This window comes from Haliaeetus albicilla, chromosome 10 (assembly GCF_947461875.1).
Source record: "Haliaeetus albicilla chromosome 10, bHalAlb1.1, whole genome shotgun sequence".
Lineage (NCBI taxonomy): Eukaryota > Metazoa > Chordata > Aves > Accipitriformes > Accipitridae > Haliaeetus > Haliaeetus albicilla.
The window spans coordinates 29,928,346-29,954,571 of record NC_091492.1 but is presented as its reverse complement, the minus strand read 5'-3'; the positions used below and the strand labels follow the sequence as shown (position 1 = coordinate 29,954,571).

Sequence of the window (26,226 nt, the reverse complement as noted above, 5' to 3'; positions counted from 1 at the left end):
CCCCCCCCCCCTCCCCCCGAAGCTCGCCCTGCTTGGGGTCCTTTCCTCCTCCCCTCCCAAGGGAGAGAGGGTGGCGGGCCTGAAGGACACCCTCCCTCCCACCGCTTCGTGTAAACCCCTCGTCTCCGGGACATTCCTTTCGCTTCTAGGTGGGTGGCATCATCTGGCTGATCAGCCTTTGCCTTCCCTCCTGGCCACAGAAATCAGTGGCAGTTTCTCTAGAAAGCAGTTTAAGAAGCAGCTATTAATTGGAACAATTTTATTATTATAGCATTATTAATACATTTCATCTTGCAGCAATATCAGCTCCTTGTACCCACTCCAGCATTCAAAAGGCAGCAAAGCTCCCACAGAAATCAGTTTTGCTTAGCTTAAAGCGTAGTCTTAAGGTAAAACACTCAGGTGTTTCTCTTTTCAACTCTCTATAGCCCTCATCAGAACAGCATCTTCTACCAGCCACCTGAATTCCACACAGTGTGAACAGCAGATGCAGTATCAACTTTTGAGGACTGACCTGATCCCTGGGCCAGGTATCTCAATTAAAATGACATAGATGAGGCTTCTAAGGGCACAAATACTTCTGCTTTCTGTTACCTCATTCTCAAATACTTAAAACTACCAAATGCTGATGAAGCTTTAGTTTGATAGTGTCAACTGCTTCTGAAGATGAGGCTGGAGAAAATATTTGGTTCATGTTAACTATGGCTTGGGACTTTCACATGTCCTTATTGGTCTCACCGCCATCCCCTTATTTTGAACCTGGGAAATAAAGCTTGGATGGGAAGGACAGGCAAAATGCACAGGCATTGCATGTGCTCTTCAGCCATGAGAAAATTCACCCAAACTTACTTCTGAAAAAAGACATTTTTGCACAAACTGGCAAGACTAAGTGTAATAGCACCTCAAGGAGACTCTGCCCTTGCTCAGAGCTCAAATCACTCGCTCTGTCAGGATTCCACAAAGGATTTCAGGAGCACATTTGCCGAGACGGCTACTCTGGCCAGAAGATGAGGGGCAAGTTCTGATACGTGGACGACCTGTCTTCACTATGCCTGCCAGCATTTGGCTGATACCCAAGTCAGAAACAGAAGCCACTGAAGGAGAAGGCAGAAAAAGGAAACTTCGTGTCTCTTAATCAACAACAGGTAAGGAGACCAAGACTTGGAGAAGGAGCCCTATTGGGAAAACAAAAGGTAGGAGGAGGGGTAGATTAAAGAGCATAAAATCTAAGGACACTAAGAACAGGGAAAGGATGTGAGGGGCACCCAATCTGTACCTTGTACAACACGTAAGATGGAATGTGAGACTGAATTTTGTTATTTGTTTGCCAGGGAACAGCTGTAAAAACCACCAGGAATGTGCTTCAGGCCAATCTCTAGTGCTTTTTTTTGGTCTGCTTTAACACTGTTACTGAATAGTATTACACAATACTGGTGTCTTGCTTTAAGGTGATTTTTCCAACGTTTAGAATACTGTGTTTTTAAGGAATGTCTTCCTCTTGATCTTCTAAACTGAAAATACCAGAAGGAAATCTGCTGCTCTCTTGAAGTCAGCGGGAAGTTTGCTTGCATAAGGAGAACTGGTTAGGACTCTTGACAGTGTTTCACAGCTTGTACAGAGTTCTCCAACATATTAGAGCTCATCTTTTTCATTATTCTTCTTCAGGAAAGAAGCAAGGATATTGAGGCTTTTCTGGAGCTCCTCCTTTTTTCCATCACTCATTTTGTTCTTCTCGATCAGTTTTGTGATTCGGACAACTTCATTAGCAGCAAACTCTTCCCCTTGCTCCAGTATCTTGCTCATAATTTTCAAGTATTGCTCAGCTGACTTCTTCTCGGTTTCTTTTGTTTTTTCTAAACTTTCCTGCCCCTTTTTCAGGAGGGACTGGCGTTCTGATTTCTCAGTGGTGCTCACAAACTTGCTGGCCAGCATGTCGTACTCTTTCAGGCAGCCTGGCATCCCCAGATAGATGCCATTACTCTTCAGCCAGCGCTGAATAGCCCCGGCCTTGATTTGGCCGCTGTAAGGTAAGGGATTGTTAAAGTCACCATCCTGGAACAAGTAAAAAATAGGGAACTTTTCCTTATCCAGCTTGTACTTTTCTCCCAGCTCAGTGTTCAGCTTATCACCATAATCTGTCAAGAGAAAACGAAACACAGAAAAGCACAGTATGTTAATCAAAAGAAAAAATTAATTCAGGATTATCTCCTACACAAACTGATAAATATTTGTTTCCAGAGTTTCAACATGTCCCAATAACCAATTTGGCAGGAAATGCCACACACCGAAACAAAAACACCCCAGAAAATCTTTTGTGCAAGGCAAACCATCATTAGGTTCTCTAAAGCAAAATACAAGATTCTAATGGTGCTTTGCTGGGGCTGCAATAGCATAAGACATCAGCAGGACTGCTATGTACAAACCCCATCCTCCTTATGGGATGTTAATAGCCATTTTTCCCCTTGTTTTGCTCTAGCCATTGATTTTGTTTGATTTTACAGCTAAATGGATTTTTTTCCCTCATCCATGTGCAGAGTGTACACTTACATGTTTTAGTTCTGACAGCACGCCAAGCTACAAGATGTTTTCTCATCTGACATAAATTGCATTTATTCTTGAGGACAGAAAACATAACTTAAGAGATTTCAGCTATGCTACTTAGCTAAATCCATGTGTGTTTAGAAATGTCAATGTGGGTGAAACTTCCCAGTTTGTGGGAATTGTATTCCTGTAAGCTTAAATTCTTAATTCTACCTACAAAGCAAGAGCAAGTAAGGTGACAGTGATCCACTCTTCACTGCTTTTCTCTTAAAGCCAATTACAAGAACATCGAGTTACACCAGCCACAGCGCAACGACCACTTTCTGTGCTTCAACAATAAATGGAGGGTTTGCTGCAATGAGTTAATCATATTACATATGCTTTGTTTGACCAGGCTTGTGGCTAAAGCATGATTCTTGTAAGGCCTCCTCCTCGGAAATGGACAAAAAGGTTTCTCTTGGTAAAGAAAGAAAGGAAAAAAAAAAAAAAAAAAGACAAAAAGTGCTACAAATGAGGAGGGCGGCATCCCGTTTAGCAGTGTGGGCTGACTTGCTTCATTAACCAGCTGAAAGGAGATAAGCAGCACTCCTACGCTCGTGGCGGGCGGCACAGTGACAGAGCTCAGCGACCAGCCACAGCAGGTGCTTTGGTCTGGCAGGGCCAGCCCATCTCATTTCTCCCTGTCAGAATTACTTCAGAGCCTGTTTTCATCAGAAATTGCAGTGAAGTTTATTTCCTCCACACCAACCCATACTGTACTAATCTGTCCGGAATTCCTCACCTGATATCCCCACTTCAGCCACCAGAAGATCCTCACTGGAGCCTGAGCTCTCCGCCAGCTTTTTAAACTCATCTTGTTTCTCACCGTAAGGATATTGTGTATCGAACTTCACAAGGACAAACCTATGCTTTGGAATTACCTAAAACAAGAAGAAGAAAAAAAAAAAAAGACAAAACTTTAGCATTTCAGGTTTGAGCAATCTACAACTCACCTAAGGTTGCTTTAGCTTGTCTTCTTTTCCTGTGCAATGAGTAGATGCAGAGGGAGAATGGAAATTTTATAATTAAGGCCTTTCAAAAATGACTCACTGCAGTGTGGAGGAAAGACTGAGCTTTGGGTGTATGTATTCCTACACCAGATGATACAGATGGTACGTGGTAGGTTTGTGGGATCTGATAATGCCTTTAATTACACATGATTTGGTTATTGTAAATCTGATTAGCATCTTGGAAGGAAGTCAGCTAAACAATTTCCAGGGGGACATTGAGAGAGGCCAAATCTAATGTCATTCCCAAGTATCCCAGCATGAGAACTGCAGCTCTTAGCTAAGAGAGGAGGCATGGGGAGGGAGCAGAGATGCTGTACTGGTTCAGGAAACGGAGAATTTGTGTTTTCATTGATTCCTCTTTGCTTGTGCCATTGCTTTTGAATTTTGCTCTGCTCAGACGACGTCCCTTTCAAATGAGCTTGGAAATGGAATCTGTCACCTAGTTCAGGATTTTTTTTCTCCCTCCAGGACAAGACCTCGCAAAATCTTTTTTTTTAGTGAACAGGGTCAGATTGCAACACAGGTCCCCACCTACAAAGTGCACTGCAAGCACTGCTGGGCACTGACGTAACAGCTGGTTGCAAAAGTTAACAAAAGTCTTCAGTCCTGGGCCTGCCGATAACTTCATTTACCGTGTTGCAGCTCTGATATTTCGGCTGGTCTTTCAAAGTCCCTCTTGCAGTGTTCTGCCCATTACTTCAAATTCTTCTTGTTGCAGAAGAGCTGACAGCTCCTAAGGGTTGTCGAGTGCTGTATGGTTTGTCATGGCAGAAAAATCAAGTGGGGGGGTCTGGCATGTGGCAAGACATATTCACTCATGCCGGAGCAGTTTGTTTAGGGCACATATTTCCAAACAGCTCAGCTGATTTTTGTCTCTTCAGCTCATACTGCTACAGTGCACGCTTTAATCCTGCCGTACCACGATTCCCTTTCGACAGGCATCTTGCCATCTGCCTCGAGCCGGGCCTGCAACACCTGTCACAGCACTGGTTGCTACCGAAACCCAAATCCTGCCACGTTCCCGGCGGAGACCTTCATTTCAAAGTGATTTAGTGGAGAAAAAAACCCTGTGCAGGACCTCAGTCTGGCAGAAGCCTGTTGCTTTCCGTTTCATGAACCAAAAAGATGTGAAACCATCCCAAGCAGAGAGTGCTTACGGCCCCGACTCGCTCCCCTGCACGGTCCTGCCCTCGGTCACCGGCACAGGCAGAGCAGGAGCCAGCCGACAGCGGCTCTCCTGCTCCCTGACCCCCGGGGGCGCGAGGAGCCGGCCCGGCGCTGGGCCGAGGAGCCGCGGCGGCAGCCGGACTTCGCCCCGCCGGTTCCGCGGGCCGGGCCGAGCCGGGCCCCCCGCGTCCCCGGCCGCAGCGCTGCCCTGGGAGCCCCCGGCGGCACGGCTCCACTTGGACCGCGCCGATTGGCTGGCCGCCGCGGCTGCCGGTCTCCTATTGGCTGTGGCGCGGCGGGCCCGCCACCTCGGCCATTCCGCGAGCCCCGAGCGCTGCCCCGCGCCGGTGTTTGTGGGGGGGGGGACGGGCGGCCCGCGGCCCGCTGGGCACCCCGGCCCCCACACCGCCTCCCCGGCCCTCCGAGGCTGCCCGCCCGTTGCTACAGCATTCGCGGCGGTGCACATGGCCGCCGCACTCCGGGACGGCCAGCTGCGTCCCTCCCCCCCCCCCCCCCCCCCCGCCACCTCCCTCCCCCGTCCCCAGCGCTCTGCCAGACCCGGTAGCACCCGCCGGGCGGGCCGTACCTTGTAGAAGGTGATGGCGTCGAGGGGCACGGAGCCCTTGGTGTGCAGCGCGCTGCCGCCGGGCAGCGCCAGGCCGAGCAGGCACAGGAGCAGGGAGCCGGCGGCGGCCGCCGCAGCCATGGCGGAGCGCGGAGGGAGCGGGGCTGCCGGGGCCACGTGACCGCGCGGAGCGCCGGCCGCCGCCGGGGGCTCGCCCCGCCCCGGGGCCCACGGGGGAGCCGGGGCACCGCTCCAGGGGCGGGGCCGAGGCCGCGGCGGTGGGGGCGGCCCGATCCTCGGATCGGGAACGCTGATCTGAGGCGGTCCCGCTTCCACGCCGCGGGTGGAACGGGCAGGGCGCACGGGCAGCCCCTTCCCTCGGGGGGCAGCGCGCGGCGGTGGTGCTGCCAGAAAAAGAAAGAGCAGCCGGCACCTCGCAGCAGCAAATTCGGAAAAGGGGAAGGCAGCAGAAAGGGCAGAACGCAGGATCTGGTCTTGCAGGACAGCCTGCAGCGCTACGGCCAGGCGGAGATCAGCGGAGAGAGGAGCATGTCTTTACATACAGCAACAGGCCAGGCAGTACAACCACTGCCATAGCATTGCCACAGCCCTCTCAAGCACACTTTTGTGTGTTTCTAGTTGAGATACCTCATGCACTGCCAGCCCTTACTTTCCTTGTAACTGAAAGCCAGGATGAAGTGCAAGCAAGCACTGCAGAAAGCCTGAACAGCAGGTAGATGGATGATCATGTCAAAGAACAGACCAAGCTCCTTCCCCCAGCAGACACCATTCTGAACCCAGGCCGCAGATGGAAAGCAATGAGCATTTTTCTCCCCTCTCTCCATCCTCCCTCACAGGTAACTGGATTTTCTGCTTGCCCTGCACCAGGATAATCTGCCAAAGCTAGACAGTCTAGGCAAGCACTTCAGCCACTTCCAGCCCATGCAGACAGAAAAATGAAAGAGGCAGCAATACCAATTTGTAACGAAACTGACTTTTATATAAATTATAAACCCATCCAGTTTAAAGCAGATCAGTTGCAGTGGTGTCACTTAAGTCCACAGAAGGCTGAGGCATACACATCTTCTACAGTCATAAATTAACAATGAATAATCAAGGAAGAGAGTTCAGATAAGGCTGCAGATACAAGAAAAAAATTCCCTAAGGTTACTAGCAGTTAAAATAATGATTATCAATGATTGCAAAATATAAATGCAATTTTTGAACAGTTAAGTACAAAAATGATGGGCAACACGAACAGGCATTGTACATTTTGTCCTGTACATAGACAAAGAACGGTAGGAGGCTTCTGACCTTCATCTACATCAGACAATGATTCTAAGCAAAGAGAAGAGTTCAGGAAATCTGTAAAAGGATCATGGCTCATGATCCCAGTAGTATAAAAGCAGTATTTTTTCAGTCTGTAAACAGTAGTCTGGGTAGCTTCTTCTAGGTGTGTTTTTCAATTCATCACCCCCCCCCCCCCAAAAAAAAACATCAGAAACAAAACCAAATCCCAAGAGTGGAAAAGGGGGAAGCAGCAGCGGGTTATAGCTTGAATTTCTTATCAGGTCCCTGTAGGACATATTCTGGAGGGGAAATGCTCTTTTGTAAGAAATATATAATATATTTAACTGTACACAATTTATAGGGTGAGAGAAATTCTCTCTCTCCCTCAATCAAGCCCCCAAACAATAACCACATAGCCATTTTTGTACACTGTTTCCTCCTATAGAGAAACTACAGCTTGTGAAGAAATGGCATCTGGTTTTATAAAACACTGAGTAATCAAAAAATTGTATTTGTTTTACTAGCTTATCATTCACCAGTGGCTGGAACTGGAAACAGGACAGCAGCTAACACTAAGAAACAGTCAGTATTCCCCATGCTGGCATGGGGATGCTTTGAGTATCCAACCAACGCTGGACCGGCGCCGTGCCAAATGCTGTGACAGGAAGCAAAAGCAAGCCATGGTTCCATCTCTTCTCAGACTTTGCTTCAGATGACACATGCCCCGCCCCACCCCCCCCCAGCAGTTTCAATTCTGCTTTTAAAGAAGCTGATGCAGAAGACCTTTTTTAAAGCAAGTTCTGCTTTCAGGCACACAGGAGGATTTTAAAAGCTTGGTTAGATTAACCTGACATTTCACTTACATTTTCACCATTTCTTATTGATACGTCTGGTTGAGTTCAACCTGTTGTAGCAGCAGTGGAAGGAAACTCCAGCATAAGTCAGCCCCTGGACTGTCCCCTCTGGATGAGGGTGCTGTGTCAACTTTCCATTCAATGCTGGTGTTTGCACAAAGCCCTCTCTAGTTCGCACTGCCACTGAGGAGGGAGGGGGCAGGAACATCACTGATGGCAATTTGCCTCCTTGAACGACAAGTGGCAGTGCAGATTTCTGGCTCAGTGCTTCTCTACTAATTGCATGATCTCAGCAATGGGACTGCTCTCATTTACCTTACACATTTCAAAGCATCAACTTCAGTCACCAGCCTTGCTTTAATTTAAGGAGCACACCCTTCTTTCAAAAAAGGAATTTCTATACAACATGTAAGAGTTCAGTTTTGTTTTTTTTTTTTTTTTCTCTCTTCTCAGGAAAAGTATTACTATAAAACAGACTTCACACATTTTGGTATTCCTCCAGCCCAGAGCACTTACCAGACATTGCAATTAAACCATCAGGACATCCACTACGCTTTAGACAACCAGCAGACATTCTTCTTTCCCTTTCAGGATAGGGCAAAGCAAAACTAAATCCAGCAAGAGCAGCTATGTGATTTTTTTTTTTTTTTTTTTTTTTTTACATAGGGGATTTATTTTAAAAAAATATTCTCATCAACATTCTAGCATTACTAACAAAACATACTCAGAAGAGACGACAAAGGTAGGATTGTCAACTCTCTTAAAACTTTAAATATAGACTTCAGATACTAGCTGCTTTAAATCAGGAGATGAGGAATCTAAAGTCTGACCTGTCCCTTGTATTGCAGGTACATGTAACTTTTTTTGCCTACCAATTTTAGGCTGCATCACTCCTTTAAAATGAAGAAAAAAACCCCAACAAAACAACAAAACCCAGCAGAAATGCAAATTCAGTGGGAGCAGATGATGCGATTGCACTTTCTAACAGGATGCCTAATGAGCTAGTACTTGAATAATCAAAGATCAACTGCAAAAAGCAAGCATACAGTTACAAAAAGTATTCTCAGCCTCATACCACAGCGGAAGCAAAAGTTACCTCTGCTAACTTAAAACCAAAGCCAATAAGATTTAATTTCTATTAAAATATTTAAGTCTTAAAGTTTCAATAATCTAAATACACTTTTAAAAAGTCATGATGATTGCTGTTTTACATTAAACTGACATGGAATCAGACCTCAGTGTCAGACTTCACTGCAGCCATTATACACAAGGTCTCTCGTTTTGTCTTTTTTTTTTCCTGAAACACTGATTCCCATCTCTGTCTCTCTAAAGCTTAATGGCCAAGTTTGCTCCTCATCAGGTTTGCAATTTTTCTGAACGTGAAAACAACCTGTGTGTAGACTGAAACCACCTATTCCCTCCAGCAGTTCTCTCCTTAGAGGAACCTGCCTCACCACCAGGCATGGCTTACTCCCACCCTGCAACAGAGGGCTGGGCTCTGCTGGAAGGCTGTATGCAGAAGGTGTTCCTCCAGTGCAGCCTCATCTCTCCCTGCTGGGCCAACACACTGAATTAATTCAGTACAACTAGGTGGCTTGCTGACAAAACAGGCAGCTCCAAAACGGGCTTATTTCATTGGAGGCGGCTGAATGTGGACATCTACAATTTCTGCATTTCTAAGGCAAGGACCATACAAAAATTATAAACACTGTATGGTGATGAAAATACAACTCCTTTGAGATATATGCTTTACACTGGATTTCTATTGCTGCTTCTAAAGACCATCTCCAGTTGTTTCTAGAGATCAAAAGGGAAGAAAGTTAATTTTGTCCTCTTGCAATATGCCTATGAACATGTATAAAAAGTGGTCAAACCCCAAGAAGGGTCCCTGCTTCTCATTTATGTACAATAATTTAAATCAGCTCAATACATCTGTAATACCTAAAAAAATTGTTTTATGATTTTAAAGTCCTTCATGCATTCATTATGAGGAAGTTCTGGATTAAAGTGATGGTACATTGGATGTTGCTTGTGTCTGGGACTCTGGCGTCACTCCCCTGTGGAGTCTCTCAAGGATACACTTCTCAAATCTTTAGTTTTTTAATGGTATCGAGTCTCTTTTTCAGCAGCTCTCCAATTTCTTGAACTGAGTGATGGTAACTGCTCTGGACTTTCCCTTGCACAGTCTTTGTAAACTTTTTTTCTTCCTGCAAAATGCAAAAGATAAATCATTCACTCCACCGCAAGTGTTTTAAATCCTTCCATTAAACTTCCCCCACCATCTCAAACTCTGATAAGAATTTCATGAGGACCACAGTGTAGATTTACAAAGGGAATGTCATCAGCACAGACTAAGCAGTACCTGCTCAGCAGCAATAATTTCTGCAGGTATTGGTATTGCCCAGACAGGGCTGGTAACACATTAACATTTTTTCAAACTTATGGAAACATCCTTGTGCAAAATATTTGTGGCTGAAATTGAGAGTGCATGTAGCATTTTATTTTAGTCAGCATTTATTAAAGTAGAGAATTTCTTATCCAGGGAACTGAAGTCAAACATCAAATTAACACCGACCAGCTAAGAGACTCTTCCACCAAATTCCAAAGCATAGTGAGCTGCAGTGCTTGGAACAGGTTCAGATGTCACTAATTCAGCAACACTGGTACCTAGCTTTCCCAAAGCATTAGATTCCCTTTCATGCACAGTTTTCTAAAATGCCCATGCTAAAAGGCTTTTAAGAGGACCACCATCATGCAGAATTGTCAGCGTTGTTCCTGCAGGTAGGGCGAGATTAGCACTGACTTATCATGAACGATGCTGTATTTCTGCATGCAGAAAGAGTGCATCCTGGTACTCAAAGCAGCAGCCAGAACCACTGTTCTGTCAAGAGGTGACTTGCTATCAGGATGCATTTTGCAGACACCAATATTGAGCAGAAAAGCCTGTGAGGCACAGCCTGAGTAAACCAATCCAAAGTGGGAAAATCTCCACCAGTAGCAAGGTTCAGCTGACACATTGCCAGTATCGCTCCATTCCTGAATCAGGCCAGAATTTTTACTAATACCTGAACATGAGGACTCTTTCAAAAGCATCTTTTAGCTCTAAACACATAGAGCTGCAAATATAGCTCAAAGTCTGAGTAGAGCTATGCAGACTGCGTTTATCAGGATTTACTGCAACAATGTCAATAATGTCAACAAACAGAACAGCAAGCATCATGAACAAACACAGGAAAAGCTGCAGACTCCCATAGATGCTTCTGCTCAAATCCATGTGCTAATGGTAATTTTTTCCAGATCTGCCTTGCATCAAAGGGAAGATGAAAGAATTTGCTGACTCAGCAAGGAACCAGAAAAATTACAAATATCAATGATTACCTGAAACTGTCTTATCCCTTTAAAGTGGGGATTCTTTGACGATATTAAGGAAATGTACTTTTTAGTTTTTATTCAAATTTGCATTAAATACAGTCTAAGGGATTTCCTTACTTTCTATCGGTTTTTGCAGTTTCTTCTTTTATATATATATTTGTATATATATTTTTGAGATACTTCTGCATCAGCCTCATACAGCAACAAGACAAGGGAAATTTTAAATAATGTGCTATGAAATAAACAGGACAATCTAATTGAAAAAACACAAGCTGGCTAACAGCAACTTAGGTGGACAGGAAGTGCAGTTCTGAAATAGATGGGTGCAGCTTTTAAATACTTCCCAGTTCAAAAGCCTTCAGATCTTTCATCTAGACAAACCTAATGCCAATGCCCTGTAGGCCAAGTTTCCCACTTTAGATAAATATACTGGAGACCTGCTTCTGTCTTAAGTGCTGATTCCTGATTGAATTTGTGGGGGTCCCAAGTAACACAAGTTCTGCCTGTGCTTTCCCCTACTCAGTCTCTCCTACCCCCAAAATTAATACTGGTGAGGAGATGACTCCCCTCTCAAACCTTTCTCCTGGAATCTGCAATCCTTCTTTGACAGGGAGCACAACTCACCACTCCCCCAGCCCCTCTCCCCTGCATATCAGAAGATGATGCCTATTCCACCACTTTACTATGTTGCACCTTTTATCCCCACCTGTGTTTCAAGAGCACCATGAAAGAAATTCCAATTCTATGCTTTCAGTCACCTCTAGGCTTTTTAGCTAGACTCTGACACCATTTCAAAGATACTTTCAGGATCTCAACTGCTCTTATACGTAAACACAGTCACAGTAAGTACTGAACTGTCAGAATATCCCTTACGACAGTAACATTAACTCTATCACAAAGTTTAACTCTTATCTGACTGCAATGGCTTAAAAAGCCAAGTTTCCTCATTAGGGCCATGCTTCCCACATCTACATTTGACATGAGGTTTGGCATGTGCAGTGCCTATTACTCCTGCCTCTGTTTTTCCCTATATAGCTGGGGAGGTGGGGGTGGGGGGGAAGCTGCCACTTGCTTTTCTGTGAAGATCAAGTAATTGTTTCCAGGGAAGTGACTAATCAGCGGTAGGTGAATCTCAAATGTTTCCTGGAAAAAGAATTTTGCATGCATTATGGCATGTAAAATACAGATAATAGAACAAAATAATGTTAAAACCTTAAGTTTTTCTTCACTAATATACGACACAAAATGAAAATATTTTAAAATTCCTGTGTTTAGATCTCATTTTTTGAAATTTTGTGCAGTGAGCTGGAGCTGATCAGATGAGGCAAAAATCACTGTGTCACTATAAAAAAAGCCTAACTCACCACTCTAAAACCAAGCTTTTTGTTTGCTTGTTTTCCTTTTTCTTCCTTCCAATAGAACATTTTGGTAAAAAGAAGCTTTCAGCAAAGTTATCCCACAGGTGTGTACATACAGGTTGTTATCAGTCACACACAGACAACAGAAGTTCTTACCTGTAAAAGCAGAGTGTCCTTGAGGGACAGGTCTTCAAGTTTCAGTGCAGTCAGAATTATTTCAAGCCCTCTGATGTGATCTATTACGTTGGAAGTTAATGTCTGTAGTTCAGTAACATAATCCAGAAAATGTGTAAAAACAGGTGGCTATAAAAACAAATATATATTTTTAATTTACAAACACATTTTAATACCTATTCAAATGCTTATTCTATATGACAACTCACTTTGTAACATCTGTCATTCTATTCCTTCCCCCCACTGCTAAGCTATAATCTACCTACCCAGATAAACACTACTAGTTAACAAGTTTACTGTAGTGCATTCAAGGCAGGAAGGCCTGTGATACTCTGAACTGTTTCCTGTTAAAAAGCTGTCATGTGATGTCAGATGTGCCATGTCACCATTTAATTTTAAATGGCAAAGGAGTTTCAAAAATTAGTACTAAGTAACCTCTAACCCATGTCAGCCTCTACAAGGTAAAGTTTATGAAAAACATTTTATTAATATGTTACCTATCCTGATTTTTCTTTCAGTATAAATATGCTGTTGGATTGGGGGTGGGGGAGAAAAGAAAGGAATATTGTCTCTACCATAGCTACACTGCTTTCTTTTTTTTTCTTCTTCTTCTTTTGCAGGTTGGATTTAAAAGGTCGGAGGACACTGTCACAATAACTTGATACCCACAGGGCAATGGAGATCGTCTGGAAAAAAGGTACAAGTATGTTACAAGTTGCATTTACAGGAGGCTTCTAAACTGTTTTAGTGTTCCTACTAATAAGACTCAGAGTAAATAGAATATGCAACAAAACTCCTCTGCTTTCATGAGTGACTGAGATCAAAGAACTGCCACTGTGTTTTAGTCCCAACATTTCTACCCTAAAGTACTCCAAAATTTCTGGTTTCCAAAGAAAAATATACCTCAACAAAGAAGACTAGGTTTTCTAACAAGTTTGGATGAGTTTTCAAGGTGCCATCTCTGACTTCAATCAAATCACCTTTACATTTATTGAACAAGTCTGAAAAGAAAAAAGGAAAAGCCTTATTCAGGACACACAGATCAACTTAAATGCGTATTTTCCATACAGTATGTATCTCAGTGTAGTGTGTAAAGGTGTCAAAGGACCGACCACCAAGCAGTTAACAATAAATTTGGCCAAAGCCTCTTGAGAAGGTACAGCTCTGAAGCTTCTGCCAAAATGTATTTCATTACAAACAGTATCTCCACACCATTTATTAGCACACCTGGACCAAGTACCAGGGAGACAACAATTGCTCAGACTAGGCTGCAAGGTAGCAAAATGATAGGACATGACGACATTCTGTGGCATGCAACAGCTTCATGATCAGATGAGCCAAGAGCAATCTCAGCCTTATTCTCAAGTATCTTTCAAAGGGGTCTGCAGATGCATTAACACACTCCTCATAATTGCAGCACACTCAGCAGCACATCCTCAGAGCATCATGAAGCACCACCTTAGCTACCAGTGTTTACTCTTGAGTTACCATTTACCTGTCAGTCGATCTATTAAAGACTTGAAACTATTCCCTATCCTCTCCTGGATTTCTGCTGAATCTTCTGAAAAAGAGGAAAAAAGTTATAAACCACAAGTTTGTGTATTTTCTGCTTCCAGAAACCAAGAGGCATTTAAATGTAATTTAGTGTTAGCAGTCAAAAGCAAATACATCTGCTTTCAAAGGGGATCCAGTATTACATTGACATATACTGTACAAAAAAGACAACTTGCATAAAACATTAAATTAAGGCATTATCTCCCAGATAACTTAGTGTCATTCCAAAAATTAACACGCAAGTAACAGTTTGGGTCCCCATGACCCAATGCCCAGTCGTTTTCAAACTACATGGAGACACATCTCGCTCCCTCCCACCACACATGGCAATCTGGTTAAACCCCTGCCCCTCAAACACTTACCTAAGCCATTGGTATCTAGTTCATAAATATCACTAACAAGATAAAACAAGCTAGTCTGGCATTGACAGCTGCCATTACTGAAGAAGCCAGCCATTCGGGTAGGAGGAGGGCCAAGGACAGGATACTAGGCAAGAAGCAAAGAAAAAGATAAAGGTGTTGCAGCTTTTCCTTATCCAGAACACAGTGTTTGTCTCTGGCACATCTCTCAGTCAGATTCATACACTACAAACTCAGGGTCAGTTAAGTGCATTCTGCAGCCTGCTGGACGTTACAAGATGCATTCAGTTTCTCTGCTTGCATTCACGTTCATTTAATATTTGGGGATAGCTTTTTCCTTAACGGGTACCTGAATTTTTTGTTCTAGAAACTTCTTCCCTGAATCCACTGCCGCTTCCAGCTGCTGAAGCAGGGATCGAATTGTATCAATCTTGGATGACACGCCGTTCTCTGCAGTCTTTTCAGAGTTCTTTGGTTGAATAGTGTGACTAAGAGTTGGGAGTCCGCTTACTAGCCTTAAAGTTAAAGACCGGATTCGCAACCACATGGTTTCTTCCTCCAGTGAGAGTTTCCTATGTTCTTCAGAAATGTCCCTAGAGAAAGGCACCAAATGTTTTCAGGCAAGTGCTTCAATTTTGCAAAGTAGCAAGCTTCACTGAGGTACAAAAGCCTCCCCAAAGTTACTGAATACTGTATGAAGAGGAAGGAGTAGTCAGAAATTCAGAAAACTGTATTAATATGTAAAAAGGCAGCACTGCTAGAAGAGATGAATGACGCTTGTTAAGTTCGCAGTTAGCCAGCCTAGAAAACATTTAAATATGGCAGTTGCCCTGGAAGGATTTTCTTTGCCATGGGTGCTGTAAGGAAAAGGTAGGACTCTACAGTTGAGAATACTTCTACTCACCTGTCTTTTGGATCCCAGTTAAACAAGACCGTCAGGTCTCTGTTGTCACGCAAATCTTTCCACGGAATGTCATCCTCCTCTGGGCTCAGACTCATGGACTTTATACTTTCTTCTAAACTGGTTGATCTGTACATAAGAACAAGCAATATTAAATCAAACATTTGATCACTGGAAATAGGAAACACAGCTAACATTCTCTCCACCGTTCAACTCTTCTGATGTCAGAAATGTTACACATACATGGTATGACAAGGATGTTGAAGGGGAGAGCAAATTAGAAGCAGAGAGACATAGCTCACAGGTTTCTGTCAAAGAGCTGCAAATGCAACTCACCAAGCTCTCACTTGGCCAGTGTCCCTCCTATGCACTAATCTCCAATTTTTTCATGTGCAAGGTGCTGCACTTATTGCTGCTGTACTTACATATTTGCTTCAAGTAAGAGGTCTAACAACATCCGTTCTGTGCGAACTTGCGCAAAGTGAAGGGAAGAGTTCAGCCTATTCCTAAATGCAATGAATTCTGGGATCTTCTCAAATGCACCGTACTTGTAGGCTTGAATGATATATTCTGAGGTCTAGAAGAAAACACACACCATCTTTGTATTAGTTACTTCCATAAATTCAGAATAACCAGGGTTTAACAAGGTCATTGCCAAGAAATTGCATTTCTGTGGTTTTCATTAACCCAGAGGTACAGAATCTCGCAGATACTCAATCCCTGGGAGAAGCTTGCACTTTTGCTTGTCCAAGTCATCCCAGCAGTTTTGCTACTTTAATTTGAGAACGCCCAGATGCTCCACTGGGCAGTGTGATTTAATAACGAAACAACACTAAGAAACATCATGCTGCTGCCACCACTGAGACTGAAAAATACTTTGAGGGGAGAGATGATTTTGGAAGGCTTTATTTTTTTTTTTTTTTTTTTGAGATGCATTTTTCAAACTATTAAATCATTGTTTCATTGTGAGAAGTACCTTCAGGCAAAACAAATATATTCCAGATTTTCTGGAAATGACTTGGATGTGCATCACATATTACCGCAACATAGATTAAAAAAATTACTCACACATTTTTTTGTTTCTCTTTTTTATTAGATTTTTGAATACAGTATCACAAGATAATATCACGCAGTGTATACACATTACAAAACAATCTAAACACCAAAGGAAACTGTCAGGGTCCATGGAATAGTTTGCTTCCCCTCTGATGAAATACAGCAATACAACACACAACTAATATTTCACATCAGTCCAAGCAATCTCCAGAAAGAAATCTGTATGACGAAGGAGCCCCAAACAAGCACTATATTTTAATGAAAATTTCTAACTGTAGAGGCAGAGTGCACTATTTATGCTCCCAGTCAAGACAGATGGCTGTATTTTTTACATCAGCATTACTCCACAATTGAAAAATTCTGGCAAATCAAGTATTTTCTTCTGAACAAGATTATGAAATACACTGAAGATGAGAGGCACCAAAAAAGGCCTCTGGTTAACTGAACTTTATACGGTACTAGAAGACTCAACTTGTCTGGAAGGCTCTGAGAGACTAGAAGCTAGCACTCACAGATGAAAACCACTTTTTTTTTTTTTATCCCTCCAAAATAAGAAACATCCTCTAGGTAGCTCTGTCTTTTCTTTTTTTTTTTTTCCCCCTAAGAAATTTGGTTATTTGCACTGTATGAAAAAAATATGCCAAATATTCAACAACATACCCTCTGATAAACAGCCTTGTAGAGTTCATTGTCAGGCTGCGGGATTGCGCTATGGGTGCTAATTCAACTGCATCGACGTGGTTTTTAAATCCCCATAGGACACGTTGGTGTTCTGTTTGCCTGCAGTATCTGGAGAAATTAAAGACGGACGGACACAACAAAATTAGAGAGATTACTTGTGATTCTGCATATTTAAAGGAGGACTATCTTGGGAAGGATAAAGTTGCTTTTTTAGTTTTGGTCAAATATAGCAGTACTGCCTTCTCTCTCCTCCCTGTCCTTGGCATCCTCTCCCAGAGCAGAAATATTATGTCAGGACTGCACAGCATCCTAGACGGCTGTTACTCATGGGACTCACTCTTAAACAGGACTCACTTCAGGCTGTTAAGTTCAGCAAGTCAGAAGGAAAACGTATTTATCCAAAGCAATCAGTCTGAATCAGTAGCTATATTTTTATGCCAGACCACTTCGTTTCTATCCCACACTTCCTGTTCTAGGCAAAGTCCCACGCACAGCATGACGCAGGACACGTTCTCTGTGCTGTAGCAGACATTCCAGCTATCTTAAACACCAATTGAGAGAGGAGCAGGCTGTATCTGAAATCATGTAAAAAGTTAACTTTTAAAGGATAGTCCTCCTTTAACATCGCAGTTAGATGCTGTTATGGGACTCAAATGGGAAGCTGGTATCCAGACAGTGAGTATGAAGGGGCAACCCCAGCAGAACCACAGCAGCACAGAAACCAGTAGCAGATTCTGACCTTGTGATACTTAAGACATGTCTCATGGTAAGGAATCTCTTTTTTCGTCTCCACTCTTGTCATACCATCATCCTAGGTAAACAGTACCCTAAATTGAGCCTTCACCTCCTGCAATTTGCACCTTACAGTCAGTTTAAAGGACACTTGCTATTTGCAAATTAGTACAGCTTTTGATGCATTTCCCAACTAAAAGGATCTTAAGGTGATAACCACTGGAAGTGTCCAGAACACACAAGAGATTTGGCTACCCGAGATCAACGATAGCTCATGGTCCTTTGGTCGCAATACTCTGTCTCCAAGACGAGACATGATGCAGAGTCACATCCCTATCTTGTAGCATGAAGAATTGTATAATGCCGATTGCACCACTTTCACCTCTCTTGTCATTTCAACTTTTTAAGGTGAGGTAGTAAGGCAGGTCGAACCATTCAAGGCACCGCCTTTTCAGGATTTCTAGAACACGAGTTGAGTAGCATTATCCTGGCAACAGCACTCGGAGTGTGGCTGTCTTCATCTGTGTACAGATGTTGAGCTACTGGAGACCATCAGCTCTTCTCTGCTGCAAGCACCTTTATGATTCGTGCCAAAGAGAATAACCTTCTTCCAAGGTAACTACACCTGAAGCTGCTTCACTGTTTTCCAGGGAAAGATGATTTCTTGATGCTTTACAATGCAGTGTTCCCAAGCAGACAAATCATATCCAATAGTTTTTTCAGTTCACTTTTTTCACCTGGCACCCAGCAGTCATGTGTTTTATTTAAAAAAAAAAAAAAAAAGGGCCAACACCCACCACCAATAGACACATAGGAGAAAGCTGTCTGGATCTAGGGCTTTACTCCACAAAACACTGCACCCAGGAATCCAAAGACTCTTAGCAAGTAGAATCAGTGCTTAAACAATGAGCAAATGAGGGAAGCAAACAAGAGCAAGCTCCCATCATACAATCCACGCGCTCCTCTGTGCATCCCGCTCCCTACAGTAAAATTTCTGTCAGACACAGGTCATAGTAACTCAGCATCTACCTTAGAGGTACAGGTACATGGCAACTGCTATTGTGTACATAGGAATAACCTGGGCTGCCAACACAGCAAGGGTACTTTTTCTGAGGCATTACTGTGAGCATCTTTAGCATCTTTACTATTCAGTACAGACAAGTTTTGTGTTTTTATCTATTGCTGGGATAGTGGGAAAGCAAGTTATATGACTGCAGAGCCTTTGGAGCCAACTTAGCCAGTGGCTGACTGGAAGTTACAACTGGATTGCACCTTTGTTTCTTATGAAGTAAAAATAAGGTTCTTCACCTACCTCTCCACAGTGACCAAACTGTAAAATATAATTACACAGGATATACTCCTACTTCTCAGAATGGGACTGCCTTGAAAGTTTTAGGGAGATGGACTGACATGCATATACTTCCCTGACACAATTCTGGACTATTTCTGTTCCTATTTGCCCAATATATTTCCACCAAGACTTCAAAAATGTGTTGTTCCACTGTTCTTCTACCTAGCCCATTTTTCATGGGTTCCATGGGAATTCTGAAACAGAATTGATACTTTCCCCATGAATGTATCAGAATGTACATCAGAGTGTACTTTCCGAGTAAGATTGTTGACAAGTAGTTACTAATCAAGTCAGCTACAAGCACCGCAGATGCCTAGGGCATGGCGTGCATTTTAGGAAGCACCAGATCTCTTTGGAGGAATTCAGCTACTCTCCCCTCACTACTGCATTCATTCAAGTCCCAACACTCTCACTCAAGACAATTTTCTTTTTATTCACATCACTTTTAGGGGTGAACTGAATAAAACAGGTAGTTCCCATTAGCACAAGACCAGGTTTTGCAATTCGATCCTATCACTTCAAAATAATGCAGTTAGTCATGGGCTCTGCTCTGCCTCCAGTGAAACTGAGACTTCAAGACTCAGGTTTTCCCCTCTGAAATCCTTCCACCTTGTTCATTCTGCTTTCCCTACCTTTTAACAATGTGCATTCCCACCATCCCTGTGTGCCCAGGAGAGCCATCACTAAAACACACTGCTTCAGTGATTGTAATATAAAGGATTGCTAAGTATGCCATCACCATCTTGACCCACCATCTCTGGCTGTTGTATGATTTTCCAAAATGCTAGAAGTTATAATGACACCAGGGCTTACTTGCCATGTGACATTTCACTGAAATTACTGCATAAAATCATAATCCATTCATTTAAAAATAATTATACCTGTTTTTTGAGGAGCATTAAAACTGGCTTTAATAAAATAGAAAGCTAAAGCAAAACCCCATATAATAGTAAGTTACAAACTCTTGTAATGAGAAAGACAGGTTGAGGCAACCTTTACTACAAAGTTGCACGTATTATTCCTCTTTGTTATCATGTTATCAACCACTACATTTCTGTAAGCCCTTACATAGGGCACAGACTTCTGTAAGGTATCTTGACATACTGCTCTGTTACAAGGACACAGAGGTTTCTTTCAACTTACATCTTTCTGGTTGGAGTGGAAAAACCTGAGTGCAAAATTGCAGGATTGGGATGCAGCAGTGTAATGGCCCAGAGACTCTGCATAGCGCGTCAGAAGATAGCTGCAACACAACACAGCACAAGTCAAATATCAGCACACAGCCCTGGGGAAACCTGAATTTCAAACACAGCTCCGAACAGACAATGGCAGTACAGTTCAGCTTTAATGAAAAGTCTGGAGATTTAAAGGAGGGTATTCACAACATTCATATTAAAATTTATGCTTTTAAAAGTAATGGAAGGAATTCTTAATTTTTTAAAAACAGTATGTGAGGGCTTGGAGTTCCTCCATCCACCCTGTTAATTGTGCAAGAGATTACTTAGATACCCACAAACACAATAACCAAGGCAAGGCCATTGGGTGTGTTTGTTTTAACTAGAGCTCCCAAGCTTTGCTGAGCTATGACACAAGCCAGAACACCAAGCTATGACTGGCATCAAGATATAAATTTCACAAATTTCTTTCAGATTCCCCCTAGTTAATACTCTGAAAACCACAAAGAGATCAAAATCACATAAGAAAGATAATCCACGAGAAGGGGAGCATACTACAGTAGATGTGTCTCATGCAATTCCAAAACACTTTTGCCCAACTCCATATGAAAATCCAATAATCTGCTAAGTTTCAGTAGCAAAGGAAACTGAAGATCTCAGGACTGGCTACTGGAGGGTCACCATCACCAATTATTCTCAGTAAATACTACCCACCCGATGGTGTCGTGCTGTATGTGTTTTGCATCAAGGCTGGAATAGAGCTCTGCAACAGGTTCAAATGCACCAAGTCTGCAGTAGATTCGAATGAGCAGCAATTTAAACTGAGCATTAGAAGGACTATGAGATAATCCTTCTTCTAAGAGAGTGAGGCACTGCCACACAGCTGACTCTTCACCTGGTGACAAAGACAAAACACACAGACAGGCATGATCAGAGCGAGGCACTGAACACCAACAGCACAGTTCACTTTGGCATTGGAGCTTCCTTCCCCAAGTTACACACCTCTCAGAATGATCCCATGCATTTCAACATGCAGATGGCACTCATCAGTCACGCTGCTACCCTTAAAACTAACACCCACTCCAGCACTATAGCTGCTCTCTGAGGCAAAGGTAGAGGAATAATTCTTCACAGGGAATATCTAGCTCACGTCTGTACAGAGCACAGCCCTCACACGAGCCCACTGCAGAAGTGACCTTCCCCAGTGAGCCTTGGACTCCTGAGGATTTCTAGCTTCTACGTACAGAGTACTCCCAAGCATTATGCAAGACAGTAGCACAGAGCCAGGAATTCAAGAGCCCACACTTGATGATGGATTTACTCAGATTAAAGAATAAATCTTCCTCAGGAGAGACAAAGGCGTAACTGACAACTACATGGAAGGGCAGGAAGATAAACAGTGCCTGTGGACAGCCACCATTGAAGTCTGACTGTGGGATTAGGAGACTAACAGGCAGAGCAGATTCCTGGAGTACAGGAATACTCAAGACAAGGCAACAGGTCTCAGCAGAAGGTTTAGAAGCAAGGGATCCAAAAGACAAAGTATATCAGGGAGGGAAAGAAATGCTCTCAAAACACCTCTGATATCACAAAGGAGTTGTCAGCAGAACCTGTGCAAAGGGAGAGAAAACATTACCTACACAGGAAACTCAGAACAAGCTTCTGAAGACAGCTAACACTGAGCTGCAAGAGTCATCAGCAAAGCTCTGCCAGGACTTACAAGAATTAATCAGAAAAATCAAATCCCTTTAGAAGTCAGTGAGATTCAGATCAAACACCAGCTGAACAGAGGGACTCCTGACATACCTCATATTGAGAGAAAACCCAGAAAGCTATGGGCCTAACAAGCCATGCCAGGTACACTGGCCACAGGGACACAGTATCCCTATCACAACCATCCAGAGTGGTATTAAGCAAGACATAATTTTCAGAACATACCTTCTAGCCACAAATCAAGCAGCAGGTGAACTGCAAGGAGGCAGTAATAATCTGAAAACTGCAATTCAGTTTTCAAACAAGATTTTCCTAAAGAGAAAAAAAAGTTACCCTTCAATTACTGACAGTGCTGTCAGGTGCTTCTCACATCGTCAGCATTATCAAATGACACAGCTATCTGACAGATGATAACCACAGCTTAATTTATAAAATCCAGAGTTGTCTTAAAAACTGAAACAACTGTATACATGCTGCATTTGTTCATCATGCAAATGGACTTTGGGCCACTTCATATGTTGACATCTGCTGAGGAAGAACAGACTCTCCTACAACTGCAAGATTTACAAATTACTATTATTGCTTGTGTATTTGTCCTAGGTACACCAGTGATAAAGCCTGGCTTTGCTTAAAGGCACAGGCAATTGTGCAAACATAGAAATGTACCATCTGAACTACCCAGGAATATCTCATTTGTCTTTAAGTTATACAACTGAAAAGAAACAAAATTCAAAGAAAACAGATAATTCAGGTATGCCCAAGGATGTAATCATAAAGGAGAAAGCAAAAGCATTATCTAGCAGCACAATAGGTGCTGTGCACCAATAGTGGTATTTGCCAGAGTTTGTGTTGTTCCACCCTCCTGAAAAAGCTGCCAACTTCTGCTCATAAAAAGCTAAAAGTGAACCGCAACATTCATTTCACGTTTTTTTCTCACCAAACTCCAATCCATGGCGGTATCTTAACATCAACTCCCTGACCACAGTCAGCTTTTGCTTCTTATCCATGGCGTGATAGATACCAAGCAATCTTGAGAGCTGCACCACACACAAATGTTGTTGCAGAGCTTTGATATCGGCTGGCAGTGCGATTTCACTCTCTGCTGTTGCTGACAGAGGGATTACTTCCAGCAATTGACTGATGAACTGAAAGAGAAACACTGTTAAATTCTGCAGGGCATCTGGGACTGCACAAAGGAAAGCATTTCCTCCTTCAAATCAAGAAAAAAGAAAAGCAAGGTGGAAATGTCAGCATCAACCCCGATGTCACACTAGAACCAATTTAAGAGCTGGATTCAATGTTTTTTATTTTTTGTTTTGTTTTGTTTTTAAAGCTGGCGAGCACACAGTTCTGGTTGCACTCAATAGCTTTTAATAAGTTTCATCAGACAGAGGAAAAAAAATAAATCACAGGCAAGTTTCCAATACACTGACACACAAGAGAGTTCAAGCACCTGTTAACACTCTCAGTAATAATATATGCAATTAAAATAAGCAGTTACTGAAAGGCTTCACAGCACACTTCCAGGAAACAGTGGGTTTGTACTAGCCCTCACATTTTCTCTCAACTCTGAAGTAATGTGCTGTACTCAGTGAGGTCATAATCTTTGATTAATGACTTCTTTTTTTTAATTAAGTTGTAAGAAAAGCAGCCTCTCATTGTTTACTATTCTAATGGAAGACAGCAGACTTCTCACAACACACAGTCAGGGCTGGACAGCAGTTTCTTGTTGCCCTAAAATCCAACAGTGTTTACAAACTCAAAACTAAGTTAAAGCCAATGAATTCAACTTTACTACATTTGGTGTTGAAACACAAGAACTGCATCAAATGCATGCCTGAGGAAAAAAGCATGACAGCTGGATAGGAGGAACATATAGCACCATGCATACAAATTCCAGTTTTCCCATAGATACTGATGAAGACTGTGTTGACAAATCTTTTCAGTTTGAGATTTTGCCAAGCTCAGCAAGGTCAATCATATCACTAGGCTGCATACTCCAATTTACACCTCTAGGAAATCAAGATTGATGTCGTTGACAATTATTTCTGGAGTATCTCACGTGTCTAGTGGCCCAGCAATATTGCCACATCCTCAGCTACTGAACTGTAACACCATTCAGTACTTTTTAAAAAAAAGACCCCCCCCAAGATGCGTATAGCCTCAGTGTGACCCTGTTACTTTATCTAGGATACAACAACCTTTGGCAACTTTGCTGTGAAACAAGAATAAAGTTAAGACAATCTATGAATATTTTAAGTAACTTAAACTTTCAGATTTCAAAAACTAGTCAGCACTTCAGCACCACTAAAGCTCCTCAGCTACACATCTCCTTGACTGAGTTAAACCACTGCAGATGCATGCTTCAGAGACAACAGCCAGAAGCCATACACTGGGAAGACATTCCAGTATGTCAGTATGACACAATACGATATATTCACTAAACCAGCAGCAGTTTTAAGGCCAATCAGAAAGTTTTAGAGAATTTATTCAAAGTCATGGTTTTACAAGCACTGCAACAAAACTGTAGCCTAAACTATTATTATCAAATATCATTCCCCCCTGCTCTGGGTTTAGAATTTGTTTCTAAATTTCTTGGAAAGTTAGTATTAAACCTGTTCAGTACTTCAGGGTTACCTTGCAATGGTATCACCATTTCCACAACTACGAGTTAAATATCCTTCTGACCAGATCTCTTGCCAGTGGAATAAAAACAGACCTTTTAACATGAAACACCAGCAGCAACCCATACATGCCAGGGCCACCATTCTCATTAGTAGTGAGGCTGTGGGAAGAGCTTGCATTAGCAGTCAAAGAGTATTTTAATAAACTAAGAATATAACAACACTATCTACACTTTGTTTACAAACATTTTATCAACAGCCTCTGGCTGGTCCAGGGTTCTGTCTAGCCCTCCCCAGCTCTGATAATGTTACACAATGGCTTAGAAAAACAATGGGGTGAGTGACAGGATTCCCAGCTGCTGAAGTCATTCAACGAGCTGCTCATGACTCTGCACAAATAGTCTTTTCAGTTAAAGAGAGCTTGTTTCAGAAGGAGATTCTGGAAAAGTTGCCATAGGTCTCTCAGTCACCCCTTGATCAGTACCAATGTGTCCATTCTTTAGCACTGCAGCAGAGCCAAGCAAAGCATCTATGTGACACCCTACCTGCATCAGACAAGGGAGCAGATTTTTCCCATTAAACATATAATTTTAATGGGAAAAACAAGTGATGGGTGGGAAGGGAAAGAGGAGGATGTCTTTGTAAAACAAAAGTTACAGTACACAGCAATGAGAACTACAAATGAATGAACAGGGTGGTCCTTCTGTAGTGTTACATTACTCCATTTTGTAAGCTGTGATCTATAAACAAAAGTGATGAGAGATTAGTCATTTAAAAATGAGCTAAATCGGGCAGCTTATCAACTGAACTAAAATTCCTACGGAGCTTTTTGTTACAAGATACAGACTTGCATCTTGTAACTTTCATCAGCATTACCAGCTTTTCATTTTCGATACGAGAACTCAACCAAGACCATCTCAAAGCACCCTGACACCTTGAAATGGTAATAAAGTCAAATGAATACTACATCTGGGTCTGAGACTCTGCAGGATCAAACTTAGGTTTTAGTCTCCAGTAAAAATCCTCTGAATGAAACTGCTCAGTGTATTCCGATGTTCATTGTATTTTCTACAGTGCAAAGAGTTTTCTGAATTTCAAACAGAAGATAAAAATTTGATGTTTCCAGTCTTTTGATAAGATCCACAGGTATTTTAAGATAAAGGGACCAGAGTGCAAACAACTGTTGCAGTTTCTGCCACCACTTCATCTTTCCTCACCTTTGTGTATTGGCTGGATGGGAGGAGATCCACAAATACTTTGAGATCAGTAAAACAGCAGGGTTTGTCCCCAAATTTTTTGAAGTATTGGAACATTAGTTCTTCTGGATCACCTAGGAAAAAGGCCAGTTCATCTTTTTAATATGCTCTATCAAAAGTTGAATCTGTAAAATAACTATGAGAAATCTTCAGTAATCACCCCCCCCCCCCTTTGAGATTACACAGCGATTTAGAAAATGGATAGCTGTACTAAGATTTTAACAGAGGTTCAATGTCTTTGGTAACCAAGGACACAAAAAGCCCCAAGAGCTTCACTTGAGCTTCTCTGGCACATAAGAGCTCAGCATAAAAGGCATGCATACACAGCCTCCACTTATCTAACAGTGACTTATTTTTGGATGGAAATACAAAAGGAACTAGTAAGTAGCACAGATGTTGCTCTAATCTCATTCTCTCCTTCACTGATTCCCTAAATGTGATTTTTAAATGCAAG

At 42.5% G+C, this 26,226-nt stretch overlaps 2 protein-coding genes across 3 annotated transcripts in view; both read right to left on the bottom strand.

Moving 5' to 3' along the window:
* Window positions 1–244: 244 nt before the first annotated feature.
* Window positions 245–5,509, bottom strand: ERP29 (endoplasmic reticulum protein 29). Its single transcript, XM_069794628.1, has 3 exons — window positions 5,344–5,509; window positions 3,323–3,461; window positions 245–2,135 (listed from the first exon to the last, which is right to left on the bottom strand). Exons 1-3 carry the CDS (start codon window positions 5,461–5,463, stop codon window positions 1,633–1,635), a joined length of 762 nt encoding a protein of 253 aa, XP_069650729.1. The 5' UTR covers window positions 5,464–5,509; the 3' UTR covers window positions 245–1,632.
* A 791-nt stretch (window positions 5,510–6,300) lies between these two features.
* NAA25 (N-alpha-acetyltransferase 25, NatB auxiliary subunit) overlaps window positions 6,301–26,226 on the bottom strand; it is a 33,634-nt gene continuing 13,708 nt past the window's right edge. The window contains exons 11-24 of one of the 2 annotated variants that reach the window (XM_069794623.1): window positions 25,734–25,846; window positions 22,830–23,037; window positions 22,118–22,204; window positions 20,894–21,074; window positions 20,148–20,247; window positions 15,610–15,761; window positions 15,188–15,313; window positions 14,633–14,876; window positions 14,287–14,410; window positions 13,866–13,931; window positions 13,274–13,371; window positions 12,946–13,056; window positions 12,353–12,499; window positions 6,301–9,673 (exon numbers count right to left, since the gene is read on the bottom strand). In XM_069794623.1, coding sequence (XP_069650724.1) covers window positions 9,551–9,673; window positions 12,353–12,499; window positions 12,946–13,056; window positions 13,274–13,371; window positions 13,866–13,931; window positions 14,287–14,410; window positions 14,633–14,876; window positions 15,188–15,313; window positions 15,610–15,761; window positions 20,148–20,247; window positions 20,894–21,074; window positions 22,118–22,204; window positions 22,830–23,037; window positions 25,734–25,846 — 1,880 coding nt within the window. In that variant the 3' untranslated portion in view covers window positions 6,301–9,550. The remainder of the gene's footprint in view (window positions 9,674–12,352; window positions 12,500–12,945; window positions 13,057–13,273; window positions 13,372–13,865; window positions 13,932–14,286; window positions 14,411–14,632; window positions 14,877–15,187; window positions 15,314–15,609; window positions 15,762–20,147; window positions 20,248–20,893; window positions 21,075–22,117; window positions 22,205–22,829; window positions 23,038–25,733; window positions 25,847–26,226) is intronic. The other variant, XM_069794625.1, reaches the window with a different exon arrangement.